Source organism: Platalea leucorodia (assembly GCF_965183815.1).
Source record: "Platalea leucorodia genome assembly, chromosome: 3".
In the NCBI taxonomy this organism is placed as follows: Eukaryota; Metazoa; Chordata; class Aves; order Pelecaniformes; family Threskiornithidae; genus Platalea; species Platalea leucorodia.
This window is the reverse complement of record NC_138825.1, coordinates 45,761,103-45,773,254: the sequence shown is the minus strand read 5'-3', so window position 1 is coordinate 45,773,254 and position 12,152 is coordinate 45,761,103. Positions and strand designations below refer to the sequence as shown.

The following is a 12,152-nucleotide window of genomic DNA, read 5'->3' as shown; positions in this document are numbered from 1 at the left end:
GTACAGAGCAGAAAAGTGCCAATCCCCAAAACCAGGTACATCCTGGAAAGCAAAAGGTGCCAGGAATCCCACTTAATTAAATGCAAAAAAACACTGGCAAAACATGACAGGAATGAGCCATGGTGAAGAGAAGAACTGAAGTCCTACGTCTGGCCAGTCCCACCGCAGTCCTCCCTATGCTTCTGCATCTTCCACCCCAGTGGCTCAATGGCCCAAGTGCGGTTGAACCACATGGTAACTGTGTTGGTATAAGATGTCAGATCCCTGTCCATATTGCTGACACAAAAATAGGTCAAGAGTCTGCAACATGACTCTGTTTTGAAAATACAGCCAGGATTTTAAATGAGAATTTGTTCATTCTTTTGTTTTTTGTTTTCAATGTATTGAAGCCTTGCTCAAGGTTTCCCTCTGCACTGTGAAATGAAACCAGCTAAGTGGACAGCCACAGTAACTGCTTCAGTCCCCTGGCAAGGCTCCATCTGCAGAACAGATGAGATCAGACTCTGTACTGCTCTAAGGGCACTATCAGCAAAAGATACAAGTGGGATATAAATATGGGGAAACAAGAAGCTTTCCATTGCATCTGCCATACAGTGCCCACGTACAAGAATGGACTGACAATGAACTGTGGCAATAACCTACACACCAGAAATACTACAGAATATAGCAAAACTTTAACATAAATACTTTGGTTTTTACTCTGTTACCAGCTGCACATTCATATTGCAGTATGACCTTGTTGCAAATAGTTTAGTTTGCAAGGAACTGTAGCTCAACACAAGCAACAAGAAATAGGCATATCACTTAATCTTATGTGGACCTTATTAGAGTAAGCAGTTTAAAATAACATTATACATGGTAGAAAATAACAATCTAAGCAGCAGCTTAGCAAAGAAAAGTAGAAAACATTGGTAGTGTGGGATCAACTCATGTGCTGAATGTAGGCTGTGTAACACCTTATAAAATGCCCAACAAACACGATACAAGATGTACAGGACAGATGCATCCCTTTGAAGGGACATCTGGAGGCCAGGCCAGCTACCTCACTAGCAACCTGTACCACTAGGCACTATAGACTCTTAGGTCATGTCTAAGGGTCAAAAAAAAGGCAGTCTGTCTTTCAGGCACTCTCTGAACACTCCTTGCTTCTGCAAACATTCAGGAACTTAGGAATAATTGCCTAGATTGCAAATGCTCAGATGCAGGTGTTAGGGATGTGGTCAGGAGGAAGGGCTGTCTGACAGCCGGGAAGCAGGACAGCTCATGACTCTAAGAAATGTCAAACACCCCTTAATACTTTTGGAAACTTGATGATCTTCCCACATGAACTCTTTATAAGATCAACCTCCCCTGGGTAACAGTGAGGTTTTTTTATATAAAAAGACACAAAAAGGAAGATGGGTCACTTTGGATGTTTAAGCTAAAGTGGGAAATAAGCTGACACAAACTTAGAGCTATGTGCCAGACAGTAGGAAATAAACAGCCTGCCAAGCAAAGAAGAGAGGATGAGACAGCAATGCTTGGCACCAGGCATGTACCTCCCTCTCTCATACTAGTCAAGTTTCACATGCTCCTTCCACCTCCAGGTGCCAAGTCTGGTCTGTGCTCCACCTGGCTTGGCTGAAGTGGAGGGCATACAGTCAAGGGTACTTCCTGGCACAGAAAAAGGCATTCCTGAAAACCAGGTCAACTCCTAGCCCTAGAAAAAGAAAGAATCAGGGCTGTTTTAAAGACACTTAATTCTGTGGACCAAATCCTGTCCCCCTCCAACGTAGACAGGGAGTTTGGCAGGACTGCTTACCTTTATGAATGCTTGTTGAACAATCCAGCCTACCTTGTATGCACCAGGTTGCCAGGCTGTAACTCTATGCAAAGAACCTGCATTAGCTCTCTGAGTACCAGGATGAGATGCCTCATTCCCCAAGCTCTAAGAGTGCATTTCCCATCAACTGTATTAAGGAATCAATGTTGCCGAGTCCTTCAAAGGAACCCTTCAGAAAGCAAAATTGCAATATCCCCCTTCTCCCTTCCAGCCTCACTGGAAAGAAGATCTGGAAGAACTTCTCTCAGTTTCCATCTGTGGATTTAAAGGAACAGGATAGAGATCCTCCCATTTTCTGTGCTTTTATAAGCATATGATATATATAAATGAGAACATCTTAAAGTTCCTCAGTGGAGAAAATGGATGGGAGAGAGCTTTGAGCAGGAAGTAATGAAAGAAAAAGTCTTACCACTGATTCTCTCATCTTTTCTGGGAGTGGATCTGCTGATGAATCTTCAAATTGTTGACGCAGAAAGTGAGGGACATATTTGCATTGAATAAGAGACCTGTTAAAAAAAAAATCCTAGTTAGGATGCTTTTGAACACGCCTTTCAGATATGAATGTTCCTGGGGGGCAGAGGAGGAGAAGTGGCCTCAGGTTTCCTTCCTTATGTATGCAGTAACTATCTTATCTCTGTATAGCTGGAGATTGACACAAACCAGCTCTACCTGTGATCAGGGCAGAACCTCCTTGTCAAAATCTTAAGGCGCCTCAGCAGTCCAATCAATGTGACTCAGTCATTTAGAGGAATGTGCAGAGAGAGTACTGTTCCATTCATGCCCTTTATCAATGTTTCAGCTAAGCTGAAACCAATATGGGAAACTGTTTAGACCCACATTAGAAAGGCCAAAGAGGCTATTTCTGCATAAATTGTATATTAATCTTCAGTTCAAGATTTTCTGTGCTACCTCCTGCTCCATCTTGACGTTTATGCCACAGGCCATCCCTTATATACTGTTTCCAACCTCCTTAACTTCCTTTAATTAAGTTCAGAGCCATTTAAAAAAAAAATCTTAAACCTCTTTTTTTAAGGAATATACATTTTTATCATGATTGCACAATAAACATTTGATGTTGTTACACACGTATTCTTAAGATATTTAACAACCATTTCAGCTGCTGCTGATTTGATTAAGAACATTATAAAATCACTAGCTAGATTTAAAAGTTAAAATGGATTTAATGGTTTAAGATTACTTCCTTAAAACAAAAGTTTTAAGGAAAGACAAGTTTCTGTTTTATTAAAGAAGTTAATGAACTGGTGTGTCCTTCCTGGGGAGTGGGAGAGAAGAATACATTTAAATTACTTCAAAATTGAAAGAGCTCACTCTTCCATGCTGATTTGCAATTTACCTGTGTATATTTTCCTCCAAGGCTAAATAAATCTCCCTAATACAGCACACAGCTTCACTTCCTTCCATACCTGAGTTCCATACTGTAATAGTTGATGAACTACACACTACCTACACAAAGCTTGATCCAGGTCAAACTGACATCAGTGCCAGACACAGTAGGCTTTGGATAAAGTTAATGGCAATAGATATAAGCAGTTCTTGTTGCTTTGCCACATCAGAACCTAGTAATGTATAAATATCAGGTTCTCTGAATCTTCTGGATGGTAAAGAAGGAATTTCTCAACTCTTCAGTAAGATTTACTGGGATGCCAATTTTCCACTAGTGCCCTATATCCTTTCTTTCCTCATCAGAATTCTTCTCCTTTTCCCAAGTTTCTCTCCTCAAACATCATCTTGAATGGCCTAAAAAGCCCTCCACTCCCCCTCTCTCTCTCCCGCATTACAGAATTGTGCGTCCAACCACCCTGACTTACCGTACGCCTACTACAATCTTCATACACTAGAGAGCCTCACCTCAAAGCACACACAACACACCTCGTGAGTCAAAGGAGAGAACCTGTGGGTTTCCTCACAGGCCCTCTGCACTGTTCTACGATAAGACTGAGCTGTCTGTGAAGCAGAATCCCAGATGGCATGGTGATACCGGCTGCACAAAACCTGTTTGCTTGCTTAATCCCATACATAGATGCCCAGCTGCTTGCGGAACACCACAGCCCCCGTGACAGCCATAAAGCACAGTTCCCACACAGGACAACTCATGTCTGCCGCCCCTGAGCTATGGATCTAAGGGCCTCTCTCACATCACCTCAACCTGCAGATCACAATGTTGGGAACTTCTCCCCTGGATCTCCCTTGTTCTCAGTGGCAGCTCTTAATACACACTACCTTTCCTCAGCTACCTTTAGCAGACTGTGCCAGCACAGAAAAGGAAGGAGTTAATCTCAAACAGAGGCACAGCCTACTGACAGTGACCCTCAGCAAGAGCTGGAATTGAGCCATCTTCCCAGCATGTCAAATGCCCTTTCTCCTTGCCACAGTGCTAACCAATGCACATTCTGCAACTCCAGTACCCTGAGAGCCCCCTCAACTAAATCGCTATCCTCCAACATGGCAAGCACGTAATTTCCCAGAGGGTGAAATCTGCTTCAGAGAATTTGGATAGTGCTGTTTAAAGAGCACCAGCCTTACTGATAATCTGACTGCAGCACTTCATTTATTTACAGGACTGATACCAACCAGGCAGACATGGTGAGGAATTTCCACCTCACCACAGTACTTTTGGGAGACAGTCCCTGCGGTTCTGAAACCCAGGCATCACTCTGGTTGCGCGCTGTACGGAGTAATCAATAAATAAGATTTGCAGGCAACTTACATCAGTACAGATGGGTCACTGCTTTGTCTGCTGAGATGATAAGAAAGTGCAACTAGCAGACCACAGAAAGCAGAGAACAGCGCTGGAATGTGTTGCGCATCCCAGGGTTCCTGAACAGGAGGACAGAAAGCAGAGTATTTGCAAGTTAGGAATGCAGAGCTTAATTTTCTTATTTTTCTCTCTTTTTTTTTTTTTTTTTTTTTTTTTTTTGAAGTAGGCTAAGCCATACATGCAGTGTTAAACACACAGCATCTAAATTTGTACACCATCTACCAAGGACTGAAAATCCTTTTTCATATCAAAGTCTATTATTGTGAAAAAGACTGAGATTAGAGGCATGTTTTGTGATCGTATTATGTAATTCCTCTATAATCAGCAATTAGCTAGAAAACCACATGAAAGGCAGGTTTTCTTTCCTCTTTAATGAAACACTAGAGGCAAATTCTCATTAAAATGAGATGTGAATGAAATGAACTGCACTGTATTTGTCTAAACTCTAAAGTGATATATAGTTACTTGACCTGTGGCCAGACTGCATACAACGAATGCCAATGTCACCTGAATCAGGCAGTGGGGTACAGTTCTGGCACCTCACTCTGCAATCTTTCTGCTGCTTTGTACGTTACACGCAGGCCCTGCCTGGATGATAACACAGTGGAGAGGGAGAGTGCTCGCTCCCGTACGTGACACCCCCGAGCAGGGAAAGAAGAGACAATTTAAACACTCGCCCGCACACTGTGGGCATAACCAAGATGAGAAACTGTCTAGGTGACTTAAACAGCTAAAATTGGCTAGAAATAATAAGAGAAAGAACATGAAGCTTAAGGAACACTTATCAAGAACAGCTTCATCTGTTGAGTCCTCAGCTACAAATTAGGGATCCTAAGACATACTTGCGAGTCCTGGCTGTAAAAGGACACAAATTTTGGCTGTGAAGGATACAGAAACTCAGTGGATCAAATCCATAGCCATTTCACTTATTAGGCTTCTTCAATACCTCCACGCAACTTCCACCTGATCAAGTGAATGTGAAGTTACCAGATCCTGGCATTAGAGCACCTTCTGGGTAGGTTTTGAGAGACAATGCTTGTAGGACCTGTGAAACTTTAAGCCTTGTTCAGCTACAACAAGGCATCTTCTGCAGTATGTCTTTTGCTTGAAAAAAAAAAAAAATCACAACTTGTACAGGACCAATATTTTCACAGAATAAAGTGGTTTTATTCATCCTATTTTGCCAAGCGATATGCATGATTTCTTAGCAAAGCTGATTCACATTAAGAAAGATTTCATTTCTTTCAGGGGCAATGAATACCTGGGTAAGACAAACTGATTTGCTGTTAAGGGATGAACCACCTCCTCCAACGTGAGGTTTCTCTTAAGAACTGGTATCACAGAAGCAAAATTTTAATTCCAAGAATCACCTTCCCCTCATCATACTACTGAACATCACAAAGATGAAAGAAAGAAGTGTCTAGTTCTGCCAAACAATCCTACTTAAAACAGTCATTACAAACAAAAGAGAGTGTTACACAGTATTACTGAAAGAATGCAGCACCATTTGTTTGACAAGTTAAACTTTGCCATCCAATTCCACTCCTCATTTCGTTGTTCCCAGTTTTGAGGCCAAATACATTTTGGGTTAACTTTTCCCATGCTTAGTCTCAGGTAAAAAATTTGTATTCTTCAAAACACTGAAGAAAACTAACTGGAGTCAAAACGTTCCGAAAATGGCTGCATCACAGCCCATCCGAATATCCATTGCCTTTCCAGGGCAATACAACTGCGTACAGATCCACCCAGCAGTTTCAATTGCATGACTGCCCCTTCCCCCTGCAATGTATTTCAAAAGCAAACACTACAAAGAGCCCAGCAATATACCTGGGTATTAAAATGTACCAGTAGCCAGTTTGAGAAACCATTTCACCCTGTTTCTACTGTAAAACTGCACATGGCTGATTCCTCATATTAATGTCTCAGGAACTTTTTACTTCTATATTTTCTGTATATTACACAGAGCTTCTACATTTGGCTGGCCTGTGCTCCAGTTCCAAAATGTCATCGTCTCCTCAAAGCTCAGCTGTCAGGGAGCCAGGAAGGCAGGCAGGACAGGCATCGATATTTGCTATGCGCCTGGAGAGCAGGATTTTCCAGAATAATGCCACACAATGTTGTACAAAAGATGAGAATGAACAAAGGTGTCATTTCTCCAGCATCAGCGTGATATACACCCTGCTCCATTTTGTCATTTTCCTCCCCCACTAATGATGCCTGGTAGAGCTTTAAATTAAAAAGATGAAAAAAACAATATAGCTGATAATTGGACAATGATTCTTCTCAGTGGGAAAACAGGAATGACAGGTTTTAGACTTGGAAGCTGGTATTATCTGTCATACTAGACAGGGAGTTTGACTTCCTACTTTACCTCATTTGGTTGAGGTGACAGGTAGTGCTTTCATATATGGTTTTGACTGATGCAGACACTCACGTAGTCATTTTTAAAACAAGTGAAATGGACTTACAGGGTTAAGGATGAAAGTGATGAGTTACAACAGACCCAGTGGTCCAGGGGTGATGTTCCATTTCAACCACAGAATCCCTAATCCCAAAACAACCCACTAAAAAGGAAGATAAAGGTGTCTTTGAACTTACAAGCCTTTTACCACTGGTAAAGGTGGGGAGGCAAATGTATTTTTAAAAAAGCAGCGATAGTAGTTTTCTATCCTACATTATTTATCCTTTTTGCGTCTTTCTTTCTTTAAAAAAAAAAAAAAAAAGCATGTAGAAAAATCTTATCTTTCAAAGATATGCTAAAATAAATCATATATCCTACTCTAGAGACAAAAAGTGCACTGAACACAGCAGAACCATTGTGCTAGGTAGAAATTTTTGCTACTTTTTTTTTTTTTTTAAACTGAATATTGCTCTCAACTCAAAGACTTTGCAGATTGCTGCAGCATTAGCATCATTGAAGGTGTTTGCATACTGACTGGCTCTTTAAATATGGAGACAAACTCCAGTTGCTCTTCATAAAGAAGAGACATCAACTAATTTTCCACTCTCTCATGATTTCATCATTATTCAACCAATTTTTTGAGGGGGGGTCTTTCTCCTTACTTCCACTCCCCAGCTTCACCATGGATCTATGCTATTGCTCATATCAAGCAATATGCAGGATAGCTGTTGACAGTCAACCATTCCACATGTGCAATAGTAATTTGAAAGAAATACTATCATCCTGTTTCTGAGCATACAAAAACTTTCTGAATGAGACTGTAAAAGGGAATTCCCCACCCCGCCCCTTAAGGTATGAGAAAGTGCTAACCACTACTTGTTCTCTACAAGGTTAACTATAAGCTTAACTATATTACGATGAATACTCGTTTTCAGTGAACACTAATGACCAGGAAATGTGAATTATTCATGGACCTCAGGTTACACTGGTTATAGACAAATTCTAGGGAGAAAGGCCCACCAGCCTTATCTTCCCATCATCCACAGAAAACAAAACATTACTTTCCCAGAAGAGCTCCAAAAACCTGACAAGTGATAAGCTACCAGAATACAGATATCACTACCCATTCTGCACTTCCAACTGTTATCTGTGACTGTATTTTCATTGCTGAAATTTAAAATCCACAAGGACGGGACTCATGCAGGGGTATGCAAGTGTGTGCGCACACCACCTTACACAACAGGGTCCCGGTCTGTGACCAGGATTCCTCTGCTAGAGAGTAAGATGAGAAACAACTTCAGGCAGGGGGCATGGATATTCATGTTTCACATAACGGTGAGTTTATCCTAAGCCAGAAGTGCAGATTTCTGCATTCCTATACAGTGACATAACTCTGTGAGAGTAACCCTGGGCCATATCAGATTTTGCAGACATAGTTTCGTTTTTCTGTTATAACTGGACAATAAGTTCATGTTATACACACAGAAAACCAAGAACATAACTATTGAAGTTCTCACTAAAGTGCGAGTCTGACTACGGCTGCAAACATCACTCACCGAAGCACGTGATATCTGACAATTCTCTCCAAAATTAACACTGCTAACAGCTCTTGCTTGAACCTCAGGGGTCTTTAAATTGGAAAGTACGTAAAACTGATGAGCCTTGTCTTCAAAACCTCCAACAGGGCTGTAAGTATTTTATGCGGTAGAAACGAAGCTGTCTAATAATCCTGTACTTCTGCTTTTGGTCACTTACGCAACCAGGAATTCTGTCTATACACATGGGCCCATTCAGTGCTGTTTAGAAATTTATCTGGGCAGTCTTAGCAGATTGAGGGAGATGTATGCTTGCAATTCTTTCCCATTATAAAACCCTAAGACAAATATTTCAAAATTATTAGTACACAGATGAAGCTTGCATCGTTGAAAACAGGAACCAAGAAGCATTGTTATTCTGATTAATGAGTTTAAAACTCATTAAACAACAAACTAAACTACATCAATGTGAGCTGAGAGTGGTTTAAAATACACACAGGATTTTTACTAACTGTCCATTGAAGTGATAAATAAGTTATCAGAAAATACTTTCTTCAGGTATATGGTAATAGAAGCTATATAACTTTCATTAAAAAAATACTCACTCACACAGAGCTGGAGGAAGCAGCTGTGCCACATATGAACACATTCACATCAGTTTAATTTTTCTGACCCACGTCCAAAATCTGAATTTTTTCCAGGCTGATTTAAGATAAACCACAAGTTCCTTAAGCATTTAAAAAAAAAAAAAAAAAAAAAAAAAAGCTGGATGACAAAAATAATTACTGGTTCCGGATAAGTTTCAAATCCAAACCAGCTGATTGGCACAGAAGGCAGAAGAGGACTGACTGATTCCAGAAACCTTTGGGGATGTGATCTTCTGCCCCATAGCAAAACACTGATGTGCTGGAATGCTAAAGACTGATATCAAGATGGCTAAATTCCAGACTGAATATTTGTGGAAAAAGTAAGAGGGCATACCTGACTTTTTTTTTTTTTTTTTAAAATATCTGTTAAATATTTGGGCACAGACCACAAAACAGATGGAGAAGGAGACAAAAATCAGCACATCAGGCAATTCTAGTCAAGTGAAAAAGACGGCACAGAAGTTCCCGTGTCCCCAATCTGATGGATGTAATATCTGAAAATAAAAACACCTCCTCCAGGAAAAAGAGATAACCTTTTCATATATCAAAGCTAAGGTAGCTATTAGAGCTGCCAATTTCTGTTCAAGATTACAGGACTGAAGCTGAGATCAGAAACAAAGCCAGGCTGAAGTGAACGCAGATAGTTTTAAACTAAACTCAGTTACCCAATAGCTTCAAAAAAGTAGCAAGCTGAAAAATTGCTGCTATTATATGTAACAACCCAAGGAATGACCAAAAGAGGTAATCAAACCATGTTTAGAATTTAGAGCTTTTTATTAAACAAAAGCAAATGAAAGTTCATAGAACACCTGGAAAGAACTGGAATAAGGAGTGATGATATTATTAAACAGAGGCCTGGGAAATAAAGAAAATCTCAAAGTAAGCAGGAGAAACTCAGGTCTTTGCATTTCAGAAGCTAAGACATTTATCTCCTTTCTTGTCTGAAATCAAGCTCACAGGATCGTTGTATGTAAGGCTGGATAAGCAGCTGATCACTCATGCCAGGGATGTGTCACGGGATAAGATTTATGAAGAGATGCGTTACAGCACCTGAAAGCTGTAGCCAAGCGTTACAGCACCTGAAAGCTGTAGCCAAACGACCTTTGCATCACTGGGATAACATAACTGTAAAAATCAATCCAGGTGACTTCGCATCACCACCAGAGGGGATGACTTCTGTTCACCAGCTATGTCCGACAGTGACTTGAAAACCTGCTCCACTCAATACGCTCCTTTGACTGACAACAGTGATGACCAGTGTCTTGTTCATCAGTCCTCAAGGCCTCAAGGCCTCAAACACAAGGATGGAGACCTGGAATTCCAGCTATTTTGTGCTTTGCGGCTTTCTGGAGAAATTATCTGTTATAATTTTAGACACAATACTCTGTACTTCCTACTGAGAACAGTTTTGGGTTTTCTTTCTTCTTTTTTAATTTGACAGCTTTAAACAAAAAGAAAACCGATCAATCCAGCAGTAGCACCACCAAAGGAGGTCGCGACAAACTGCAGACCCACAGTTCCTTCACACAAAGAGCAAGGGCAAAGCTGCTGAAGAGCACCCTGAGGAGGGGAGCCAATCGCTTGGCCACAGCAGATGGGACCCCTTTGCTTCTCAGTCACCTCCAAACAACATGTCCCTGTCCCTGTCCCTCCTCCAAGTGTCCGAGTCACACAACTGAAACACACGCCTCCCCATCACGCAATGAATTCACGCCTGGCCTTGTAACAGACTGTCCCTTATTTTTGTTGTGTGGAAAGTGCATGCTTGGTCCCATAACACCCCGTGTCCACCAGGTGAGCCATATGCAGCCACCCCTCAAAGCACATCACATGCTTCTGATCAAGTCCTGTGATGGGACCTGTAAGCAGCCTGCCACGTGATCCAACCTGCACATTCACTCTTAGCACAAGACTAGAGATCTGTCCATCCTCTTTTAGGCGATATGTGCATTTTAGCCATGAGAGAGGAACATTTCTGGTCATGCGATGGCAAAGATGCTGCAAGGTCATTCAGAAAGAGTGGCAGGGCCAGATGAACTCATCGGGCAGGCCGAATTTTGTCGGCAGATCATAGGATGAACTCTCAATCGAGAATACTGTATAATAATTTTCCTCAGGCATCTTACCTGAACAAAAATCAATGACAATTATTAAGTTAAACTAATGATACGTCTATATTGCAGCTGCTTTTTCATAGAGACTCTCCGTCGGTTTTGTACAACATAATTCAACAGCAAAATCAGTCTGGACAAGGCACAGGACTTCTGCACAGGCCTATTTGTCTCAATTCTCAGAGCTTATATTCACACGTTGAAAGTTAACTTGAGTACTTACACTGTTTTGCGGACATACCCCAAAACAATTGCTCAATTCTTATTTTTTTATTTTTCTAAAATTGGAATTTTAGAGCAAAGAATTAATTGCTGTGAATTTGCTATTCTAAAATAATTTCAAAATTTGACCGCAACTAAATCAAACTATTGTACGTACATATACAGTTTCTGTTCTAAAAATGAACAAGTAAAACTCACTTAAGAACACAGATCTATTATAAAATGAACATTATTTATTTTAATAAAAAAGAAAATCATGTGGTAAATTAATTATTCTTCTAATGAACTTCTTCAGGAATAATATCTTTGCTTTTGAAATAATTAACGTACACAGAGAAATGAGGCTAGACTATTTCACCCTGCAAGATAATAATTAGAACACAAGAACTACTTAAGGAAGGAGAGGCTCAAGCCTGATACCGCTGGAATGGGTCTTCAGACTGGGTATTTGATGTGAGCAATTGTTCACCACTAAAAAGCACACGACCACTTAGAGATCCACTCTCCTCTACAATTTATTTCAGGAAATAGAACCCTGCTAGTTACACCTGCTGAGCTATAAGATGTTCTGCCAATAAACAGAGTTTACATTTGAGGATGCTACATTTCAGCCAAGAAATAAGCTTTGCAACCCA

The 12,152-nt window shown here is 40.7% G+C and overlaps 1 protein-coding gene across 1 annotated transcript in view; it reads right to left on the bottom strand.

Annotated features, from left to right (window-relative positions):
- Positions 1–12,152, bottom strand: part of PCNX2 (pecanex 2) — a gene marked incomplete at its 3' end in the record, with an annotated part of 159,128 nt that overhangs the window by 85,092 nt on the left and 61,884 nt on the right. Inside the window, exons 16-17 of the mRNA XM_082305421.1 lie at positions 4,551–4,660; positions 2,232–2,328 (exon numbers count right to left, since the gene is read on the bottom strand). Of these exons, the coding sequence (XP_082161547.1) occupies positions 2,232–2,328; positions 4,551–4,660 (207 nt within the window). The remainder of the gene's footprint in view (positions 1–2,231; positions 2,329–4,550; positions 4,661–12,152) is intronic.